The sequence below is a fragment of the Vicugna pacos genome, chromosome 10 (genome assembly GCF_048564905.1).
Source record: "Vicugna pacos chromosome 10, VicPac4, whole genome shotgun sequence".
In the NCBI taxonomy this organism is placed as follows: domain Eukaryota; kingdom Metazoa; phylum Chordata; class Mammalia; order Artiodactyla; family Camelidae; genus Vicugna; species Vicugna pacos.
The window spans coordinates 25,277,002-25,301,126 of NC_132996.1; the positions used below are offsets into that span (position 1 = coordinate 25,277,002).

At 35.9% G+C, this 24,125-nt stretch overlaps 1 protein-coding gene across 2 annotated transcripts in view; it reads right to left on the minus strand.

The window, feature by feature from the left end:
* The window catches only part of UVRAG (UV radiation resistance associated), a 253,659-nt gene that overhangs the window by 92,158 nt on the left and 137,376 nt on the right, over positions 1–24,125 (minus strand). For both annotated transcript variants that reach the window (XM_006203319.4, XM_072969171.1), the window contains exons 9-12: positions 22,691–22,775; positions 21,049–21,136; positions 20,079–20,139; positions 12,606–12,771 (exon numbers count right to left, since the gene is read on the minus strand). In XM_006203319.4, the coding sequence (XP_006203381.2) occupies positions 12,606–12,771; positions 20,079–20,139; positions 21,049–21,136; positions 22,691–22,775 (400 nt within the window). The remainder of the gene's footprint in view (positions 1–12,605; positions 12,772–20,078; positions 20,140–21,048; positions 21,137–22,690; positions 22,776–24,125) is intronic.

The window sequence follows — 24,125 nt, forward strand, 5'->3', positions numbered from 1 at the left end:
TTTATTCCACTGTCCCATTACATTACTGTATTTTAATTTAGTTGGTTGCAGAAAGCTGAGATGACAATAATATGAGAGAAGACTTCCTCATCCAGATAATAACATCAGCACAATAAAAGCACACTTCATTAAACACAACACACACAACAATATGCTTCCAAGTGTCAGCGATGAAATAGCTGCACAATTACTTCTGACTCATTTTCCACATTTCCCCTCTCTCAATGGAATGCCTAATCTTCATAAGGTGTTCATTTCCTGTCTCACCCAGCAACCACCTTCGGCATTTTTATTTCGTTGATCTCTCCTGCCTAAATTTCCACGGGGATTCCTCATTTTAAAACATATTCTTTGCTCTCACTCCTGAACACAATCCCATCAGCACTACTGCCTGTGCCTTGGATTACAACAGGCACCGAAGTTAATAGCTTCGCGTGGTCCTGAGGGAGTGTATGAAATAATAATGATTGTCCCGGCCAGAGCATCTAGAGTTAAAATTATGGGCTACACTGTGGAGTGTCAGATTACTTAATAGCATTTGCAAAAACTGCACATCCCTTTTGCTCTCCTAATGCAATTCAAGAAATATTTATTGAGTGTTTACACAATACAAGGTTCTCGGTAAAGCAATGGAATAAGTTTCATGCCAAGTAAGATGCAGTTTCTACACTGAAAATATTTCAGACAGGAATAAGACAAAAAATGCTAACACATCACTTGTATCACTGGGCTGTTGTTAAAATGAAATAAGAACATATATAAACATAGTTCATTTCCGAGATACTATATAGAGGGAACTGTTCATAGGATTACAAAGGACTATGGCAGTACATCATACTATGGGGAAACAAGAAAGACTTTATGGGGAAAGTTTTAGATAATAAGGGAAGGACTTTATGTACAACCATGATTATGATCCTAGACATGGCTAGGGAAGGCATTCCAGACAAGCAGAAGAGCAGGGGCAAAGCATATCAGGGCGGGAAATAATGTGATGCATTTGGAAAACAACAGTTTGACTGAAATATAGGTCATGAACTGGGATAAGACTGAAAGAATAAGCAGTTGGTCCGGCTTGGGACTCTCTATTTGAACATGCTCTACATTCCTTTCAAGAATAAGGACTTTAGCATACACTAAACCAATAGCTTCTAAAATACAGACACTTACTTGACTCATTAGTGGATACTAGGCAGTAAACTCCCTGAGTTGTTGAAGTAAAAGAGACAAGCCTTCAGATCTGTAACAGTGTTTTCCCTGTACATGAGTCCTCTACATTTACATCACTGAGTGAAGATGGTGTACTTCCGTGGCATTATTACAAAAGGAAATCTAGTACAGTGCTACTGGGTTGCATTTTTAATTTTCCTTAACCTTTCCTTAGGCCCACCTTTCCTTTTAGCACCTAGAATTAGTTAAAAAAAAAAAACAACTACATGGTTGCCTGGAATTCCTGTTGCAAAGCTCAATGGATACATAACAGTAGTTACAAAATTTTATTGAGCATCTTCTATGTGCCAAGCACTGTGCTTTAATTAAACCTCATGGTAACCTTCTGGCATAGGTACTATACCAGGTGAACCAAGACTCAGAGGGGACAATATTTCCCCAATCGTTTAGCGATCAGAGATGAAGCCAGCATAACTTCAAAGCCTTAAGTGACTAGAAATAAAACACAAAAACAAACCCTGCCCAGTTTAAATAAATTGAGGCAAGAGGGAAGGAAAGAGAGTCATTTTATACTATGCCTTTTAGAGGAAAAACAAATGTCAAGTGAACCAACTGATCTATAAAATTTAACTAGCATTTTCAGTAAGACCCTAACATGGTGACTCTGTTTAATACACAGGAATTCACATCACGGCATTTTTCACCAGTGAGTTTTCCTAAATTCAGGAAAAGGAGTATTTCAGTCTCAATATAGCCCTTATTTGATAAATACACTTGCATCTCCTAAATGCTTGCTTAAAAGTACTACACTTACAATCGGCACACTGTCTTCTGGGCTTGACTTCCGCAGTGGGCCAAATCTACGCGAATGCTTCGTTAACTTGTTACATAACCTTACTTCATCTTTCAACTTCTTTCTCCATTTGTGAAATGAAGGGTTCAATCATATGACCTAAGAATATTTTGTCTGGTTCTAAAACACAAAGTCTACAATTCTGTGTATACATAACCTTTTTTTTTTCATCTTTATTTCTGTGCCATGGTGTACCCTTAGGTAGTTACAATGGAGTAGGACTACAGATATTTGAACAGAGATTTTTCAACTTAGGTCACATTCCTGTAATCAAGTGGAAAATCTGAAAGAACTAATAATTTCATTCATTTCAGTTACATTAGTCACACTGAAAAATATTTGTTTGATTATACTTTTAGGCTGCACAGCAAGGAGAAACAGAAATCCAAAGCATTTGGTTCAGCCACTGCCTCAAGTTATCACAATCACTTTAATTTAAAGGTTTGAGGTCTGGGTTACTAAGTGCTCTTAAGGCCAGCATCTAAGCAACAACCTATAATAAAATGAAGATGAAAGGTTACCAAAAATGCTCTAATTTATAGGGTAAACAGTAGAAGAGTTGAAAATTAAAGCCACAGCACTTAAGCCTAAGCATGATGTGAAAATCTCACATTTCTGGAAGGAGGCCATCAGATTTAATTGGATGCCATGAAAGCAAACATGCTAATTTAGTGAGAACAGCAACCATTTCTGAAATCTGCATTAAAGCAACTTGATTAACAAACAGAAGCTGAGAAATTCTTATAGGAAGGAATCTATAATTTTTATTATAAGATGTTTCAACAGGTGTTTTTGCCTGAAACAGGTAAGAATAGAAAATGAGAAGTCGGAATTACAGCAGCCAGAAAATTACAGCAGTCTAAAAACATTTATGTTCTCAATATATGCCAATGAAATCCCAGGGGCCAGTCACTATTTCCATAGAGAATTTGCTACTTATGCAGATAATGTTCAAAGCATTCTAAATGATTTGAGGAGATGTCATTAGAAAAAATTCTCATTCATTTATTCAACAGGTTAGTGTTGCCAGGCCAAGAGGTAGGCTGAAGGAATCCAGACATAGACAATCAGTCTGCTGACTGCCACTCTGCAAATTCCTCTGTCCCTTCCCTCCTGGCAAAGTACACCTGGTAAAGCTGCAGGGGAAGCTGCACTGACCTCCAGACATGCCACAGTGGCTGCAAGGTGGCTTGAGTCACAGGCCTGGGGTCTGGCCAGCCCCTTTACACGTAGGTATGCATGATCACCACGTGCAGCCAGTCACAAAAAAGGCAGATCATTAAAACAGACCTCTCCTCTCGTGAGCATGAGATCCACATGCAATGACTATGACCTGGGCCCATTATGATTTGATTTTGGATACATCACAACTTTATTATAGTCTAGAATTTGTCTTTAAAAGAAATCAGAATCAATCAGGTAAAAAAAAAAAAAGATAACTCCTGCGGTTTTAGTTAAGATCTTCCATAACATAACATAAATATAAGCACACACATAAAAATCAACGAAATGGGAAAAGCAGCACTAACATTTCTCTAAGTTCCAGTAATTCCACTAGAGAAAAATAGCTGACCAGCTTTTAGAGATTTGTAAAAACCTTGCTGTGGACAGGCCAGGAAGTTTCAAAAATGCCTGCCAATTTACACCACTCCCTTTCTCTCCTTATGAGAATAAAACAAAAAACTTCAGACATCTTTTGAGGGTTTGAAAAAGCCATAAAATCTGACCAGCTACGTCCTAGCTCAAGGATTGCTTCACTAATCCATTCTGAACATACTGCCTAACACACAGCTAAGTAGCACAGCAACAATGACTAACACATTTCATTTCAAAAATCACTTTAAAACCTACTTTTCAGTCCTCAGTGAAAGGAGAAATAAGGGATAAAAGAACAGTGCAGCTGGACTTCAGCTACATTCCTTCATGTTTTGTGGTCTGAGGCTCAAAATGAAATGCAACAAAGATTTCTGAGTTTCCCTTTACAGTGTGCAGGTGCACAAGTAATGGTGTAGGCAAGGCATCAGTCCAGACCGTTTCTAAACGGCCAAAGGAAAAGACTAGATTTTTTTTCCTTCTAGCAAAACGAGCTAAATAGGGCTTTGAACCCCAATGTACCACACACCAATAACCAGATGAAACAGGCAATCAGAGAGGGCAGAGGCTGAGGATTCCTAGGTCTGTTACATTGAGTATAATTTGTCCAATGAGTCATTTAATTCCTATTTTCCATCTCACATGAAGACCTGATTCCACCTAATATCCTGGAAAGGTTCAAAATCGACACACTCAGGGGAAAAGGAAACCATGTCTAATCTGCTCTTTCAGTGATCCAGGGTAATCACTGGGAGGCTGATTCAATCAACACACAGAATCAATAAATGTATTTGTATTTACACATCTACGTCATTCCAGAAAGGATCTGAACTGCTTTACTGAAGTATATAAAACCAGCTAGAATAATTGATAGCTCATAAAATCTGAGGCAGCATCAATTGTGAACTGCATCATTAAATTATTAACTAAGAAAAGATAAATGCTATCAATCATATTATGACATGCCATTAATGTAAGATACATCTCATTTTTAGCAATATTAAAATGTCAAAAGTATTTATATTAGAATCAATAAACTATAATATATGTTTCAGTAAAGGGGGAAAGAAAGAGGTAGAATATAAAATTAGTTCACAAAAAAGCAATTCCTGTGGTTCTCCTGGTTTCCTAAGAAAAAATGAGTAACCTAAATCTAGCTGGCCTTCCCAGATTGCTTAGGAAAATCAACCAATCAATAAACACATCATCACTACTACTCACACTGGGGCAGACTACTTGGAGTTGCCCACATGTTGCTCCTTCACAAATTAAAGTGTGCAGCTGACCTGGGGAAAGAGTACCTATCAATTTGAGGAGCACCCCTCCTTCAAGCTCCCAAAGTGATTCTCCTACATAACTAATACTTTAAGATAGATCATCATGTACAAATTTGATAAAAATCTGGAAAGATACTTAATTTTATTAACATGGAACCTATGGAAGGCCAGGAGGGGTGCCCACTCTCCACAAAACTACAAGGTCATCTTTGTCAAAGACATATCTGGTTATGGTATTCTCTCTTGCTTAAAATCACCTAGGGGTCTCTTCATCCATTATAAGCACTGTTTTTCATCATTACACAAACAAATGGAATGATGTCAGCAAAAAATGGTAGAGAAGTAGATCAAAGGAGTTGTCCCTCCAGATAAACAGTGGAAAAAAAAAATCAAGCAAAAATGGTCAAAGGTTTACAAGTGGCTGAACGATGAATCAAGAAAAAGGAAACTCAAAATCAGGAGGAAAGTTTTGCAGCATTTTTACTTATCCTGTCCCTAACCCCCTTTCCAGCTCAGCGGTGGTCTTGAAGATAGCAGCCTGCCAGTGTAGGGCCCTGGCCCCTGATTCTTAAGGGAGCAGAGATCTTTTTCTAAAAAAATCTGCGTCTGTCTGTTCTGACTTGTCTGGGGGCTACCTGAAGGACTAATGCAAGGCACTTGCCTTTATTTTGCCTAATCAGAACTCACTCAAAGAGGAAAGGCAAGGACACTGTTCAGGCTGTACAGCAAACCAACCAACCTCACAGCCTCCTTGTGCCAAAGATCAAGCATGAGAAGTACAACAGACTGTCTAAAGCTTGGGAGGAAAAGCTGGGGAGAGTTTCTTTGAGAAATCAGCATATTCAAAATTATCTATACGTACTGGGGAATCAGTAGTCATGCACATGCCCAGAACAGCCCTGAGAAGACCCCAGACTTTCACCTCTGGCTGACTGCTAGGTTTACTGCATGAAGTGAAAGCTCAGGCCGTAAGGTTGATGTGAAAGGACACTACACAGTTACTCAGCTGAACTAAGAAATAAAGATCTCCAGTGAAAGCAATTATACAGGTAAACTAAAAAGACAGTATTATGGGCACACAATGTATAAAGATGTCATTTGTGACAACAACAGAAAGGAAGGGGACAGAGGTATGGAGGAACAGAGTTTTTATACTCTACTGAAGCTAAGTGGGTATCAATTTAAACTGGATTGTCATAAATTTAGGATATTGTAATCCTCAAAGCCACCAATAAGAAAGTATCTTATATACAGTGAAAAGGAAATGAGAAGGGAATCAAAATGGTACACTGCAAAAAAAAATCAATTTTGGGGGAAAAAGGCAGTAACAGAGGAAATGAGGCACACACACAAATAAGAGATAAAGGGTCAGTTCATCAAGAAGAAATAACAACTAAAAACATACGCACCAAATGACAGAGCCCCAAAATAAAAGAGGCGAATACTGACAGATCTGAAATAGTCCTACAATAATAGTTGGAGAATTTAATACCCCACTTTCATTAATGGATGACAGAAGATCAACAAGGATATGGAAGACTTGACAACACTATAAACCAACTAGACCTGACTAACACATATAGAACACTACATCTAACAACAGAATACACATTTTTCTCAAATGCACCAGGAACATTCTCTAGAAGAGATCATATGTTAGGCCACAAAACAAGTCTTAATAAATTTAAAAAATCCTAAACTCACACAAAATCTCTCTCCATCACAATGGAATTAACCTGGAATTCAGTAATGAAAGGAAAAACCAGAAAATCCACAAATGTGTGAAAATTAAACTCTCCTAAGCAACCAACAGGTCAGTGAAAAAAAAAAAAACACATGGGAAATTAGAAAATACTTTGAGATGAATGAAAATAAAAACACAACATGTCAAAATTTACGGGATGTGGAAATTTAAAGGTATAAACACTGACGATAAAAAAGAAAAATGTCCTATCAATAACCTAACTTTACATCTAAAGAAATAGAAAACAAAACCCAAACCTAGCAGAATGAAGGAAATAATAAAGATTAGAGTGAAGATAGAAGAGAATACAAAAACAATAGAGAGAATCAACAAAACCAAAAAGTAAATTCTTTGAAAATATCAAGCAAATCTTTCTACTCTAGCTAATAGCTTTTAAAAGAAAGTAAAAGCAAAGACACAACCAAACAACTAAAATCAGAAATGGAAATGGACATATTATTAAAGACCTTACAGAAATGAAAAGAATTATAAGAAAATACTATGAACAATTGTACACCAACAAATTAGATAACCTATATGAAAGTCTTTTTCTCAGAAACACACAAATGATCTAAACTGACTCAAGAGTATACAGAAAATATGAACAGACCTACAGCAAGTAAAGAAATTAAAACATTAATCAAAAATCTCCCAACAAAGAAAAGTGCAGGACCACATGGCTCCACTGGTAAATTCTAACAAACATTTAAAAGAAGAATTAACAGCAATGCTCAAAATTCTTCTAAAAAATAGAAGAGGAGGGGAACACTTCCCAATTTCTATGAGGCCACTATTATCCTGATACAAAAGCTACAATAGACCAATATCTCTTATGAATAAAGATGCAAAAATCCTCATTTAAATGCTAGCAAACTGAATCCGACAGCTTATTAAAAGAACTTTTTTGCAGAAACAGTAAAGATGATCCTCAAACTCATGGAATTGCAAAAGGCTCTGAACAGCCAGAACAATGCTGAAAAAGAAGGGCAAAGTCGGAGGATTCACAATTCCCAATTTCAAAACTTATTGTGGAATTGGTGTGAGGACAGACATATAGACCTATGGGCTATATCTGAGAGTTCAGAAATAATCTATGGCTAATTGACTGCCATTCAAAGAGGAAAGAACACTCTCTTCAACAAAAATGGTGCCAATAGAACTGAATATCTGAATGTCAAAGAATGGAGTTGGACACCTACCTCATACCATGTATAAAAATTAAGCCCAAATGGGTCAAAGACTTAAATATAAGAGATAAAATGATAAGAAAATTATAAGAAAACAAAGGGATTTCTTCATGATCTTATATTTGGCAGTGGATTTTAGATACGAAGCCAAAAGTAAATAAACAGATAGATGAATAAGACCTAACGAAAATTTAAAACTTCTGTGCATCAAAGGAAAAGATTACACAAAAAAGCAGAACAACTGTTTTGACTTCTTCTTATTCACCCCACTGATAAGAAATGGATTACTGTCCTATGGTTGTGGGGATAGTTCAACACTCAACATCTGACACTGGACAAATGTAATTAAAAGCAGTTTACTAGTTACATATACTCAAAGCCCAGGAGAGGAGGATACCATATGCCATGCAGGGTCACAGGAGGTTACTTGAGAACAGAGTGAACAATCAGGGACTGTGGAAGGCAGGTCCTGTAGCATGAAGGGAACAGAGAGACGATGCTTCCTGCGGGAGGATGAGATGGTTTGTTTCCATAATTCCGCAGCTGACCAGGAACTGAAATGCACCACTCAGGAATAAGCAGAGACTACCTAGACACCTGGACAAAGAGGAGTATTTGGGAAGGGGGCCTGATCCACAGGAGCAGCGTAGGGAGAGACTATTCAAGGGCCTCCTGGTTTCACCAGATATCAAGGCAGCACATAATATTGGACTTAATTTTAGGCCTTCAACTATAGCAACTCTGAGAATGGGAGAAAATATTTGCAAATGATATATCTGATAAGGGTCTAGTATGCACAATTCAGAAAGAAGTTTCAGAACTCAACAACAAAAAGAACAGCCCAATTAAAAAATGGGCAATAGGTGAGGGATTAAGAAGTACAGACTTCCAGTTAAATTAAATTAAATTAAATAAGTCATAAGTTTGAAATATACTGTGTTAGAAATACAGTCAATAAGTGTGTAATATCTTTGTATGGTGACAGATAGTAACCAGACTGTGGTGATCATTTTGAAATGTATAGAAATACCAAATCACTATGTTGTGTACCAGGACATAGTACTGTAGGTCAATTATACTTCAAAAACAAACAAACTCACAGAAAAAGATATCAGATTTATGGTTATCAGAGGTGGGGGATAGGGGAAAAGGGAATTGGATGAAGGTAGCCAAAAGGTACAAACTTCCAGTTATAAGACAAAGAAGTACCAGCGATATAATGCACAATGTGATTAATATAATTAATACTGCTGTATGTTATGATGAAAGTGGTTGAGAGAGCAAATCCTAAGAGCTTTCATCACAAGGAACATTTTTTTTCTATTTCTTTAATGTTATATCTATTTGAGATGATGGATGTTCACTGAACTTATGGTAATCACTTCATCATGTATGTAAGTTAAGTCATTATGCTGTACTCGAACTTACACAGTGCTGTATGTTAATTATATTTCAATAAATTTGAAAGGGAAAAAACAGGCTGATAATCTGAAGAGGTATTTCTCTAAAGATATACAAATGGCCAGCAAGGACATGAAGAGATGCTCAACGTCATTAGTCACCGAAGAAATACAAATCAAAATCACAATGATATATACACCACTTTATACCATGGAATGTAAACTGGTGTAGCTGCTCTGGAAAACAGTTCTGTGGTGCCTCAAAAAGTTAAACATAGAATCACCATATGACCCAGCAATTCTACTTCAAGGTATATGCTCAAAAGAATTGAAAACAGATACTCAAACAAATACTTATATATAAATGTCTGTAGCCCAAAAGTGGAAATAACCCAAATGCCCATCAACAGATGGCTGCATAAACAAAATGTGGTATATACAGTCAATGGAATACTATTCAGCTATAAAAGTGAATGTGCTACTGATTGTGCTACAACGTGAATACACCTTAAAATATCAGGCTAAGTGAAAGAAAAGGTTACATGTTGTAAATAACTCCATTTATATCAAATATCCAGAATAGGTAAATCCGTAGAAACAGAAAACAGATGGGTGATTGCCAGGGACTGAGGTTAAAGCTTACTGGGTAGGAAAACAGACAGTGATTGCTTGATGGAGACAGGGTTTTCTTTTGGGATGATGAAAATGTTTTGGAACTAGATAGCAGTGGTGATTGTATAACACTGTGAATATACTAAATGCCATTGAATCATACACTTTAAAAAAGTTAATCTTATATTATGTGAATTTCAGCTCAATCTTTTAAAAGGAGAAAAGAAACCACAGCCATGTTCCCCTTTGTCAAACATACATTTCAGGCTCTCTTTAAAACTTTTTGAAATTGAAAATAATGCTTGAGCTATAAACTAATCAATGCCTTTGAAATGGCACTGATTTAAACTACACACATACTCCCTGCCCTCCACTTATAAACCCTACCTGATAGAGTACTGAATTCTTCCATTGGTGCCTACCTTTCCTGCTTTTCTCTTTCCTAAACAGAGTGGAGGATATGTCATTTCTTCATGTTCATGAACACAATACTCACAATCTAGAACAGTGGTTCTCAAACCTGACTGCACATTAGAATCATTTCAGGAGCTTTAAAAAAATATCTCAAGTTTGGGTCCATCAACTGAATCAGATTTCTGGAAGAGAGGTTAGGAATCTGGGGATTAGGAGATCATTTTTAAAAGCTCCCTACAACACTAATGTGCTGCCCAGGGTTGAAATAACTTACCTAGAATCTTCTATGTCCACTTCCCTATAGCCAAGTGTGGCATTTTACAAACTCCAATCATCCATGTATCAGGTTTGGAAAGTTGTATTTTTCTAGAAATATAGTCACTTCATTTGAATTTCAAATTTATGAACATAAAGTTGTTCATAAACTCTTCTTTTTAATGTCTGTACATCAGTAGTAACTTCATTGTTTCTTTAGTTATACTAGTTATTTTGCCTGTCTCTTCTCCTTCTAAATTAGTCCTACTAAGGGTTTGTTAGTTTTTTAGTTGCTTCAAACAATAGAACTTTTGCCTGTATTATTTTCCCCACTGTACAACTGTCCATTTAATTTCCACTCGTACCTTTACTATCTTTATTATTTCCTTCCTTCTTTCTAAGGCTTAATGAACTCTTCTTTCTCTAGCTGTTTAAGGAGACTCATATATGCATTTAAGGGTATAACTTTCCCTCTGAGCACAGATTTAGCTTCACCTTTCAAGTTTTCATATGCTATAATCTCATTATCATTCAGTTCAAAATAATTTCAAACTTTCTTTATAGTTTCTTCTTTGACCTATAGGTTATACAGAAGTACACTGTTTAATATCCACATATTTGGGGATTTTATTATTGACTTCTAATAAATTTCACTGCGGTCAGTAAATATATTGTGAATTATTTCAGTCTTTTGAAATTTGCTGAGGTCCAACATAATCAATTTTGGTAAATGTTCCATGTGAATTTGAAAAGAATATACATCTTGCAGCCACTGGTGCAATGTTCTTTACCCGTAACTTAGGTCCAGTTTATTAACTGTATTCTTCAGGTCTTTCAGATTCTAACTGATATTTTGTTCTGCCTGTCCTAATAGTTAATGAAAGGAAACTTAAAGTCCTCTGTTATGATTATGGACTTCCTTGTAGTTCCGTGAACTTCTGTCTATGTAGGGAGTTATGATTTTAGGTACATATTACGATAAGAATTGACTATATTACCATAAAATGTCCCACTTTATTCAAATTGCCTTAAATTCACTTTGTCTGATGTTAGTATAGTTATACTAGCTCTCATTTGTATAAATAAATGTAAAATAATTTATTTTCCATACTTCTGTGTCCTTACATCTGAGGAGTCTCTTGCAAGTAGGATGAGTTTCAGCTTTTTATCCAGCCTGACTATCTTTATTTTTCAGTAGAGTATTAATACCATTTATATTTAATGTAATTATAGGATAAGTTTGAGTTCATATTTATAAATTTACTATTTGTTTTATCCTACTTGTTAATGTTTTTCTTTTCTTGCCTTCTTTTGGATTAATCAAGTATTTAAAATTTTTTGTTTCTTTCCTCTATTAAATTTTTGCTTACAAAAAACAACTCTTCATGGTTATGAGATTATAACTTGCATCCTTGATTTATCAGTCTAACGTAAATTAGTGTCTTTAGCAGTTTCCAGGCAACACCAGGATCTTAGAGTGCTTTAGCTCCATTTCCATTTCCCAATTTTTCTGCTGGAGTCATGCATTATGATTATACATACATTTTATGTGTATGTTCCTTATATTTAATAAGATAGTAATTTGAACAACTCTGTCATTATCTCTTAAAATGTTCCAATTATCCTATGTGTTCTCTTCTACTTCTCTGTGATGCCAATTGTATGTATGTTAGACTTCCTGTTGTATCCCACATATATAAATCTATATATCTATCTCATTTGTACTTGTGCATTGGTCAGGATATTTTCTACTGGCCTCTCTTCGAGGTCATTTTTCAGATAAGTACAATCTGCTAATAAATCTTTTATTCTTTTCCTGGCTGTCTCTTTGACAAATCTTTATTATTATGCTTGTGGACTAGCTGCAACAGATACAATATGAATATATGAAGAGTATATGATACTTGCCTCACAAAAGCAAATTAAATTTGAATCAGTCAATTCACTAGTAATTTTGACTACATTCTATTTAAAAGAAATGGAGCACTTTACAAAGGATATACAAAAATCACCACAATCTAGGTCACCTTTTATATTTTTAATACACTCCACATTTCATACTGGCTTAATGTTAAAAATTTATTTTAAAAGGATACTTACTCTCTCTCCTTTTCAGTCAGCTTGTCATTAATATTATCTTTGATTGTTGATCTAGATCCCTTATGAATTATAGGATATCTGAGGGGCACTTGTAGGAAAAAGGAAATCATGGATACCAAATGTGCAGTGTAACCAAGAGCAACAGCAATGCTTCCATCATCTTTTGCTGTAAATTCAAAAACAGAGAAACAGAAAACAACTATTTACCTTATAAATGTAGCCATGAGATCATAATAAATCAATTTCAAGGGAAATTTTATAATAATTAACAGAATATTATCTACTTATCTAAATTATGTGAATTTTAAACAAATCTAAATTATTAATAAGACTTAAAATTTGATCTACTATATTTAGGACTATTTTCCAATAATTAATGTGATGAGATTAACATTTGATATATAATCTTAAGAGTTCTTAATGCATTCAAGTATCCATTATTTTCTTTCCCAGCATTTTTAAGGGCAGAAATAATACTTGAGTCTATTACACAATGTGAAAATTAGTTTCAGAGGTTTAAGTATTACATCTGATATAAACATTATACATTTTATTCATTAACAACATGTTTGCACTGTTGTACTATTATACGTTATTAATTCAAAGGTTAAGTGAAATAGCGTAGTGCATCTTTATGGGCTATGTTCTTAACGTTCACAAAGAGAGCACTGTTTAAGTTTGTCTGTGAAGTTTGAGATAGGATAAGGAGAAAAAAATGTTTTAAAGAATAAAGGGCCAAAAACCACACTATTCATACACATTCTATTTTCAGAATTTTGGTGGAAGCAACTGTTGGGAAAAAATACATTTATCCTACAGTCAAATATAAATATGCATCTTTTAAGAAGTCATAGATAATTACATTTGTAACTCAATGTCTAGATTTCTGCTATTGCCTATCAAGTGATAAACAATCATTCAGGTACTCAGGTACTTTATTATATTACTAAGGGTAATATAATAAAAAGTTTGAAGCTTGCCCAAGGGGGAAGGAAAAAGAACTGCTTGGTATACAATATCTCCAAATTACCTTTTAAAGTTCTCTCTCTCTTTCTGTCTCACACACACCCCCACCACATATGCACACACACAGATTTAACACATAATGTCAAATACCTCTGGCTAAAGAAAGGCTGAAATCATTGAGATGATCTTGGCTTGAGTGTTTCCTGATTTCTAAAGGTATCTTTAATGTCAATTATCAGCATTATTTTCCATATCCTTCTTTTATATTTATACTGAGTTATCTAAGCACTACCTTCTTATTGTAGGAAGGCCACTATAGCCATCTACTCCTCAGTGCATTCTCCCCCTTGACTACCAAAGAAGATTTTTGGTTTCTCTTTGATCATACTGTAGATAACTTTTATTGTGTACTTTTTTTTCTGCCAGGAATTGACCATGGTGCTTTATTTATGCCAGTCACTCATCAACAATTAATAAACTGGGCACCTTTTATACAGACAAAGAAATAACATTCAAAGAAGTTAAGGAAACTGTCCAAACTAATACAGCTAGTATATGGGCTAACCTGACACAGAGGCCTCTGTCTTTAAGCACTCTACCACACTGTCTTAGAACTTTACTGTGGAATATATAATAATTTTTTTAACTTGGGAACCTAGAATATACCAAGCATATGACCCAAATGTACTATCTCAGTATCTTCACACTTTTCTAGTAAGAGCAAAGAACACATAAGTCTTTGAGTCTGTGATGACATGTTGTCTCAAATCAAATTGATGAAAAAATCAAACAGCACTCATTTCAACTGACTACTGGGCATGTGTTAACTGACTAGGATCCTAACTAGTTTTGGGGACCATGAGCTCCTGGCTCAGGCCCACCCAAGTACCTTGAGTACTACAACACATTACTTCTGTTGAAATATGTATGTCACATCACCTTACAGACTAAAACTACATTATACTGCAAATTCGTTACAATATAAGTCATCATATAATATTAAAGCTAAGAGAAACCTTAGAAATCACTGAATCTGATGCTATCAATTCAGAAATGAGAAAAATAAAATTCAGGTGGTATAAGCCATGTAAGTAAAACTATGAGTGATAGAGTAAAAGAGAGAATTGTTATCTACACCTCAGTCCCCAAAACATGTATCCCTGGAATCACAGCTGGGACTGTGAGTTCCATCAGCGGTCACCGAGTCCTGCTTTTGGTAAGAATAGGGCTTATCAAATTTATAAAATATTTGATATAAAATATTATAAAATATTCCTATCAGTAAAAGGATTTGGTCTTTAAGAATCTTCTTTTGAAGGGAGAGGAAAAGAGGAAGAAGAAGAGGACTGAGAGTAATGACGGCTAATAATAGATTAATTTCAGACTTTCCTATAACTGCTTTACACTAAGCTTTTCCTTTCTTATGTGACCTGACAGAAAACGATTTGAAAACTTTCAGAAATCAGAAGTGCTCTTAGCCTTCCAAACAGGTCAGATGCAATCTATGAATATTTAAAAAAAAATCTATCTAATGCTAAACACTCTGGCACCTACATTTTCTCATATTACGAAAAAGGTATTACTAAAGAATTATATTTGCAAATTTTGAAGTCTGTATCCACATATCTATTAAAAAAAACAGAAACTGGTCTTCTAAACATCACCTCCCTTCAATAATCAAAACAATTTTGCTGAAATCTGAAGATAAAAAGGCATCTTTAAGAGAATCCTATAAATGTAAATCAAAAACCAAAAATAAATAGCAGAACCTGAAAACTGGATAATACTGGAAATCATCTTTGATTCCGACTATTCACACTCACCCATTGTTTCCATCACAAGACTCCCTGCCCTGCCAATTAAAAACCTTAGGTTGTTTCCCATTCCCAGCCATGGTGCTCAGTCACAGCCTCACAGTTAAACACCATGGTGTTGGATTTCCAATATTGAAGCTTTATATTAAAAAGCATTTTAAAAGGGCCACGGGTGAGGCATTACAGGGCCCAGGGGTATTCCAATACCCTCAAAAGGAAAACCACCTCCTGGTAGGGAAGTCACTTTCATCACCCCAAGACCACTGAACCTCCAGTGGGAAAATGTGAGCTCATGTGGTTAATTATGGCTATTGCTGGCCACGAAACCTCAGATGTCACATTCTGTTGCCAATCACTTTAGTTAAAAAAACCAAAAGGTTTAAAGTTTCCAGCATTCCAAGATCTAAAAGACTTTTTACCTGCCAAAGCCAAAACCTGGCTCTCTGGGGTGTGCTTTTCCAGTAAGCATTAATGATGTCCCTAACACCTAACGCACAGCAGAGGCTTGTGTTCCTTATGCTGCTCTGGGGTGAGAAGGGTCACAGATGATAGGTTTGTTGGTGAAAAGAAGTTAAAGGGGGAGTGGGAGGATTCAGGGAGGAACAGGAATAAACTGTAAGACACAGGTATGTGAAAAAGATCTCATTAAAACAATGCTTTACAGGGCTTAAGAACAAAACAAAAATCTGCAGTTTCCTCATAATAAATATTTCTGATTAGTTTTTTTTAAAGTAGGTAGCTACTCGGGCTGCAGTAGTTTTTAAGATAATTAAATCTTTTAATTATAAACTCCACAAACCCACAATGGCCATGACAACATTATAAATCACTTCAAATGTCCTTCTGACTTATATGCTGGACAAACTATTAATATTCAAATGCATCCAAGTACAATAAGTGATCTAAAAGCTCTTACCATCCTGCCTTCCCAATCACTGAGGCAGCTGATTTGTTAAGGAACCAAGCACCCACTGATCCAGACAGGACAAAATATTTAAGACTATAATCATTCATTGCCACAGCACCTATGGAATCATTCCATGTTCTCAATGAGACACTGTTTGACATATGGACTCTCCTTTCCAAGAAATCATGCCTGCATAAAGGGATACAGACACAGAAGGAAATCTGGGTCTCATTACCACAAAAGGCTCTCGTGTTATGGATTACTTAAAAACACACACAATTTTTTTTTTTTTTATGAGAAATGCCTCAGTCAATGGAACTCAAATGACTACCCTTCACTGGATGATTTTTCTCCCGTTGTGTCCAGGTCTCTTAGGCATACTCCAGCAAAAACTCACCCAGTTAGAAGAGCACAATAAATGTTGGGCCACTATGGAGGGGTTTCCCAAACAGAATCAAGCCATGCAATGTAAAGTCGAACCCAGCAAAGTCTCATGAATACCACAGAATAACCAGTTTAGAGTTTCTTTACTAGAGTCTCTGAGAATGCAGCTGCTACAGAACACTAAAAAGTTGTCAGAAGTCTGGAAGAGGCTATTATTCAAAACAAGGAAGATAATTGCATCATGACAGGAATAACATGGACCTTAAAATCAGGTCGACCAGGGATGACTTTAGCTCTACCACTGGCTAGTATGAGTCTTTGGAAAAATTACCTAAGCTTTCTGAGCCTCAATTTTCTTGTCTTTAAAAACAAAAATGAGTGTCATTATTACAACAATTGTCACAGTTGTAAGAACTAAATGAACATGGCAGCATCATGCATGATGTCTCATGTTACCACATTTCTCCTCATCCAACTTAAAATGTCCCATCCTTTTTTGAACAGGGGAATACTATTTCATCTTTTAAGACACCTCAGGTATCGTCTTCTCTATATTTTCCTGATCTCCTCCCAACAGACCTGATTATTCCCACTTCTTTTGAGTCCCATGTACCTGCTATAAACTTCTAAGTGTCTGACACAGAGTATGAATTCAATGGATATTTCTTGACAGGCTTAGTTACAAACTGACCTCTACTAGACTGAAATCATCCTGCCATAGAGTCAATGCTTTAACCACCTTTGTATACTCTCAGCACCTGGCGCAGTAAAAGACACACACAGGGCACTCAGTACATACAGTATACGAAAGTGCCCTGCAGAATGCTAACATGAGATTTTAAAGCCCAATACTACCATATGTACTTCTTAAAATTTCTGATTCCTAGGAATCATGGGAAGTAAAAAAGGCCTTAGAATAAAATTAAACATGTACTTCATTTTTCTCTCCCATTTTTTCATTTTTTAACAACTGTACTAAAAAGCTAACCTAATTTTTTTAAGGCAGAAGGCATGTATTCAGTTTGCTGGGCATACTAAGCACAGATAGCTAATAAAAGCTAGGAAAAACTAGGGAACAAAGCACTTGCAGAAAACAAAGAATCAAGAAACATCCCAGAGTGAATTAAGGTGATACTCTCAATATGGATATCACTGCTTCCCTTGTTGCCTCCTCTCAAATCATTTGGTATTCAGCAGCCAGAGTGACTTTTGAAAATATCAACCAACTCATATTATCCCCCTTCTTGAAGCCCTTCAGAGGTTTCCCACTCCACTGAAATTACAACAGAAACTCCTGACAGTGGCCCCAAGGCCTGGCTGATGCTCCTATCTCTTCGATGGAACTCTTCCTTTTTCTCATTGTGCCCCAGCCACGCAGGTCTGGTCTCTTTCCTGTCCTTCCTTCCTTCCCTCTTTCTTTCTGTCCTCTCTTTCTCTCTCTCGCAACTAATTCCAGTTACATTTATTGAGTGCCTTCTGTATGAAATGCCCTTTCAAATGCTGTCTCACTCAATTATCACAAGGAATTGGAGACACAGATATCACTTCATCCTACAGGTGAAGAAGCGAAGCTCTGAGAGATAACCTGTATTTTGGGCAAATCATGTAATCTTCTCCCACACCCTCCACCGTGAGTTTTTTCAGATCTATCAAGTCTATTCCTCTTTATCCTCCATCATGACCACCTCCTCTTCTAGGAATGCTCCTCCCCAAGTTGTAGCTTAGCTGTTCCTTTCAGCATTCAGATTTTCTGTTAAACGTTTCTCCTCAGAGAGGTCTTCCCTGACTGCTTTATCGATGGTAGATTCTCAAAGATAGGGTACTCCTGTATTAAATACCTGTTAAATACTTATTTTCTTGTTTATTGGTTGTCTCCCTCAATAGGTTGTGCTCCATGAAAGAAAGAATATATTGGCTTTTTCCATCATTATATCCTCGAAACCCAGCACAGTGTCTAGCATTCAGGTGCTCAATAAGTATCTTTTCAATGAGTGAATATTCTGTATCTCTGTAACCTGGCATAGGGCTCAAGGTACTCAACAGGTTTGTTAAACAAATGAATGAATGGGAAAAAAGATGTGTCATGGGCTTCAAGACACCGTAACTTTGCCTAAAATTAACAGCAAAGCAAATCTGTATGACTTATTAGAGGGAACACTGTACAATGGAAACCAGACAAATCCCCAGCAAGATCATTACCTAGCTTTGTGGTCTTGAGCAAGTCACAAGATAGCTCATTTACACATTGTAAACTGAGACTATATCACTTTCTTTATAGGTTTCCATTGTTTGTTTTTGTGAGGATTAAAGGTAAGGCAAAATGTCATGCTCTTAAATAAAATCTTAACAGTCATGTGAAACAGGTAGTACACGAACTAATGTACTCATACTATCAATTAGGAAATTAACTCCAAGCTTAGATGGCTTGCTCCAAAATATATGGTTTCTAGAAGGGGTACCTTGAATATAGGTTTTCCCCTTCCTGTTTTATCACTCTTCTCGTATCACGTCCCAACTACTTGTTGTAAGGTTTGTTACAGGACAAAACAGGTAATATATTAAAATAGTCTTAAATGTTACAAGATCACAAATAACAACATTTTCTTTAGAGGGAAATGGAAGATAGTCCTAATCAGAATTAGTAATGCTCTCTTCTTGAATAACTTCGTCCCAAATAGATTAATGTCTCTGAGAATAATCCATATAGTTATTTAATAGCCCTCAAAGCATTGTTTAGGTTAGGAGAAAACAATGGACTTTGCTAACAATAAAAGTAATCTTTCTACCAGTATGCCAAATAAAAGAAGCTCTTCTCTTTGGCATACTGATAAAGAGATCAGGAAAAATATTTTTAAATGCAACAACTACTATGAATCATCTCTCTAATATCTTTAATGTAATTTTTTTTGTAATATAAATTAAAAGAGGACAGAAATGACAGACAAGTTTAACCTATGGTAGTGGAAATCTCACAAAATTAATTTTCAAATAAATTTTATGTCAACAAAAATATGGTTTTCTGAATAAAACAGATTAACGTTTCTTGTTTTGCTCCCAACTACACACAAATTTTTCATGAAAATCAAACCAAAAGGAGAGGGACATTATTAGCATTCTTCAGAACCCTACTAACTGATTTTCTTAAAGCCCATTCAAAAACTATTTTCTTTTAACTCTCAAACAGAAGGTTCAATAATTTTTTCCCCATGATTAGACTAAATATCCTATTACGTCTTCCATCAGGGAATCTAACTCTATCTACTTACAACTGGGAAGGGACAGGTCCAGAAACCCTTCTGGATGAAGTGCCAGACAACCAATATTTCAAGATATGTCTCTTTTTCTCTGCAACATATCCATACATTACACCAAATCTTTAGAAGTAAAAAAGAAATAAAATACCTTGGAAGTCCTCAGAATTGGGCAGCTTGACACCACATACAAAGTAATCCTTATGCTCATTCTGTGAATATAACCAAAGAATGAAATTAGTTCTGTTGATATATAAAGCAAAGAAACTCTAAGTCTCAAAAATTTAGCAGATCGGTGTTAACTCAAAGACAACACTGTCATAGACTCAAAATATTATCCTAATTGTGGAAGCTGAATTATGAGTACATGATGATTTATCATACTGTTATCTGCACATTGATATATACTTAAAATTTTCTATACTATAAACATTTAAAACATCTTTATCTAAGCCATAAGCCATGAAAATTTTAATTGTAAAACTATCCTTTGACCAATTCACAGCTTATAAATGAAAACTTTTAAATGAATTAACAATATTCCATGAGCAACCTAAAATCCTATTAGCTTTTCTCTCGGAAAATTAATCTTTTAAATCTCTTTTCATTAAAAAGAAAACAAAACCATCAAATTTAGCAGATCTAGCTCTCTAAAAAAGAATCTTAAACAGTTACATTTGCATTTACTCTAAGAAACTAGATTAAAAAACTCAAAATCCTGACAGTTACCTCAGGAATATCTTCAGTAATACTAATAAATATAAATTAATTAGCAGTTGTATTTTTAAAGCAGTGCTCATGTATCTGCATGTACGTCAGATATGGTGGAAGCTGAGAATCTGGTTAAGTAAAAACGTCCTATATAAACTAGAAATAATTTGGCATTCCTTCAGCTGAAGGTGAGTGCCACCCTACCACCAAACTGATATAAAAAAAAAAGCAAACAGTGGAACCTAATGCCAACTAAGCCTAAATCTACTTTTTAAACAGATATTAGCTTCTGAATGAATCACGACAGAGCATATGATTAAGACAACAGAAATGAATTTTTTCATTGAGAGGAAATTTCAAACAGAACTCATCTTAAAAACAATTATTTTTAAAGAAAATTTGAAACTTACCAAATCAATAGGGTAAATGTAGGAAAGTTCGGATAGTAATTGCCTGCAACGAATTGTCAACTGAGCATTAGTCTTCAGAAAGAGTTCTCTAAAGAAAAAAGAAAAAAAGCACATGTTAAAAAAAGAAAGTTTGCATGCTAACAATTAGTACCACATAACGGGTGCAGAGGAAGATGAAATGGTGTGTAGTAGGCCACAGAAGCTGAGAAGTAAGAGCAAGCATGATAGCTAATATGAGTCCTGATCTATCTCTAAATACTACCAATCAGGTTAACCATGCACTGAGGCCTCCTGTGTGTGTCCAGCACAACGCTGACAGACGTAAAGGGACAATTACTCACAGACTGAGCACCTACTACCCTGTGCCAGGAGCTTTACAAATGGCTTTTTTCAATTATTCTAACAACTTAATTCGGATGGTATTATACCCATTTTATAAACAAGAAAATAAGATTTAGAGAGGCTCAGTAAGCCAACCAAGGCCTCATTTAGCCTGAGATAAGTTTGTTTTCAGGAAATATCCATTCGGTATTCCCTCAAAAAAGTATTTTATTTTCACTTACAACTACAGATATTATAACTACTCAAAAAATGACCTGCTGCCATATTAGAAAAATAACAGAATAAAAAGAACAGAGCAAACAGCTGTGGATGAGATGGTGCAGCTCTTCTCCTGAACTACTTAAAAATACGGCCAACAGCTAAAACACCCGTAGAGCACACTATCTGCTCAACTGCGTCAGCAATGTAAGAAAACGAGGAAACAGAGGAGAAACAGCGGGTCAAAGGGGAACGTAAAAGTGGCAGCACGATGAACGAGCACTGAAGACTGAAAGGGATCTAGTCCTGCTTTCCTCATGTAACTTCCTGGAGCTCTGTTTTCTTATCTGCAGACTGAGACGACAGGATTACATATCTCCACAGCACTTTCCAGGTCTAACATTCTTGGACCTCAGTTGCTAAGAAAAATGCAGGATGAGATGACTTTCTAGGAAGAGTGAATGAAGATGCGGAAAAGAACAGAGGTGGCAACAAGTTAAGCATGTGCTGGAAAAAATAAAGGGAAAAAACGATTAGCATTTGTTAAGTGAATGTTGTGCAGTGAATGAAATTAGCTGTAGTTGTATGGGGCTAATTTATTGACGGTTTTGAAAGTGAAGCAAAACAACCATCATTGATTCTTTAGAAGAGAAAAAAATACTGGTTAAAAATAGTATTTTAAGAGGAGAGGTCTGACAGCAGCATGGAGGATGAACTGGAAAGCTGGAGAGAGAGAATCTGGGAGCTGCTGAGGTCAGCCAAATGAGCTCACGGGAGTGAGTCTGAAGAACTGCTGAAGAAAAACTGTAAGCTACACTAGAAGACAGGAAGAAGGCAAGGTGCAAGTATTAAGTCACAATGCTGCGGCCTTGAAAACTAGAACAGTGTCCACGTTTCTGATTATGACCACACACTAGGAGCTCTCCTAACCGTCTCTAGCACAGTGCATGACACATAGTAGGTGTTGAATAAATGAATGTGACACTCAGGTGTGTGGAATATAAATTAATATCGGCAGCTTTAAAAAAAATACTCCTTTTGCAAATCCTATCCTCCAAGTAAACTCTACATTCAAAACAACTATTATCAGCATTCCACTTACCTCTTCGCAGTACACTCCTTCCTCAACTCATTTAGGGATTTCTTCTGGAGTTGAAGCTTGAGGTGCTCAGTTGAAAATGCACTTCCTAGAGAGAGACGAAGGGAGACAATTCCAGATGTGACACTGCAGACAGGACTGCCCCATCACAACCAAACAGGCAGAGCCCAGTCCCCTGACTGTGAGATGGAAATAAAAAGAGTTAAAACGCAAAGTGGGTTGGGTATAGAGGTCTTCTGGGGGAATTAACTAAAATAAACTTCCCTGTCGGGAAGTTTCCATTTTTATACAGCATCTAGCCAGAATCAAAGAGCAAGAGTCTAAGATTCTCTGTCTATGGATTTCCGACCAAGAAACCCCGATGAGACTTCAAACTTCAGACAACTTCATTTTTTTAAAAAACTGGCTATGGGCTCTGGGTGTTAACCATGATTCACTAAAGTTCATCAATTTTAACATGTGTACCACTCCAGTAGGGGAGTGTTGATAATGAGGGAGGAACAGATTAGGCTTGGGAGTACATGGGAAATCTGTATCTCCTGCTCAATTTTGCCACAAACCCCAAACTGCTCTGAAACATGTATGCATTTTAAAAAGTGGTTAATTTGTTTTCAACCACATACGCTATATACCAACATTACTGAAAATATGAAAAGTAGAGTGGGAAAAATTATCTGGATATCGACTACTATAACATAATTAATTTATAAGTCATTTTCATCTTCTTCATAAATATAAGTAAGTTTTAGTTACAATCACATTGCACAAGAAATGTATACTCTGATTTTTCCATATTATGTCACAAGCATTATTACATGTTGACAGATGGTCTAAGTTATAATGGTTATGTAAAATTTAACTCCATGATGTTAAATTATATGAATATTCCACATTTTAACTGATACATCAATATCTCAGTTCCAATACAAGACATTTAATTTCCTTTAAGTGTTTGCTTTAGCACTGCAATGATTAATATTTGTGTTAATATGCCTGACTTTTTATATTTATATCAGCTTTTGGAACCTCCACTTTCAGTTATGTGATCATAAAATTCTTTTACATCTTTCTACTCTAAGAAAATGAGCCTGTCTCAGGTTCTTGGTAATCCAAGCCTGAAAACTCCAAAGGTCCTGAAAGCACAGAGAAACAGTCTTAGAACCTGATACACTAAGTTCTAGATCTCACAAAGCAGTTTAGTTTCACAGTCTGTGATCCAACAGGAAAAGGTGCCCTAAACTCTTCTGCACGTCTTCTCTAGGGAGGAATAAGGAGGTTAATTGATCAAAACACAGTTGGACCCTAGCACTAAATTCACCAACCTAAGTAATTTTATCAATATATTCTAAGCACTCTACTCTCAACTGTATTTAAATGACCAATAAGTGCTAACTCTGTCTCCCATATAGAAATTGATCAAGGAACACAATCTATCTTC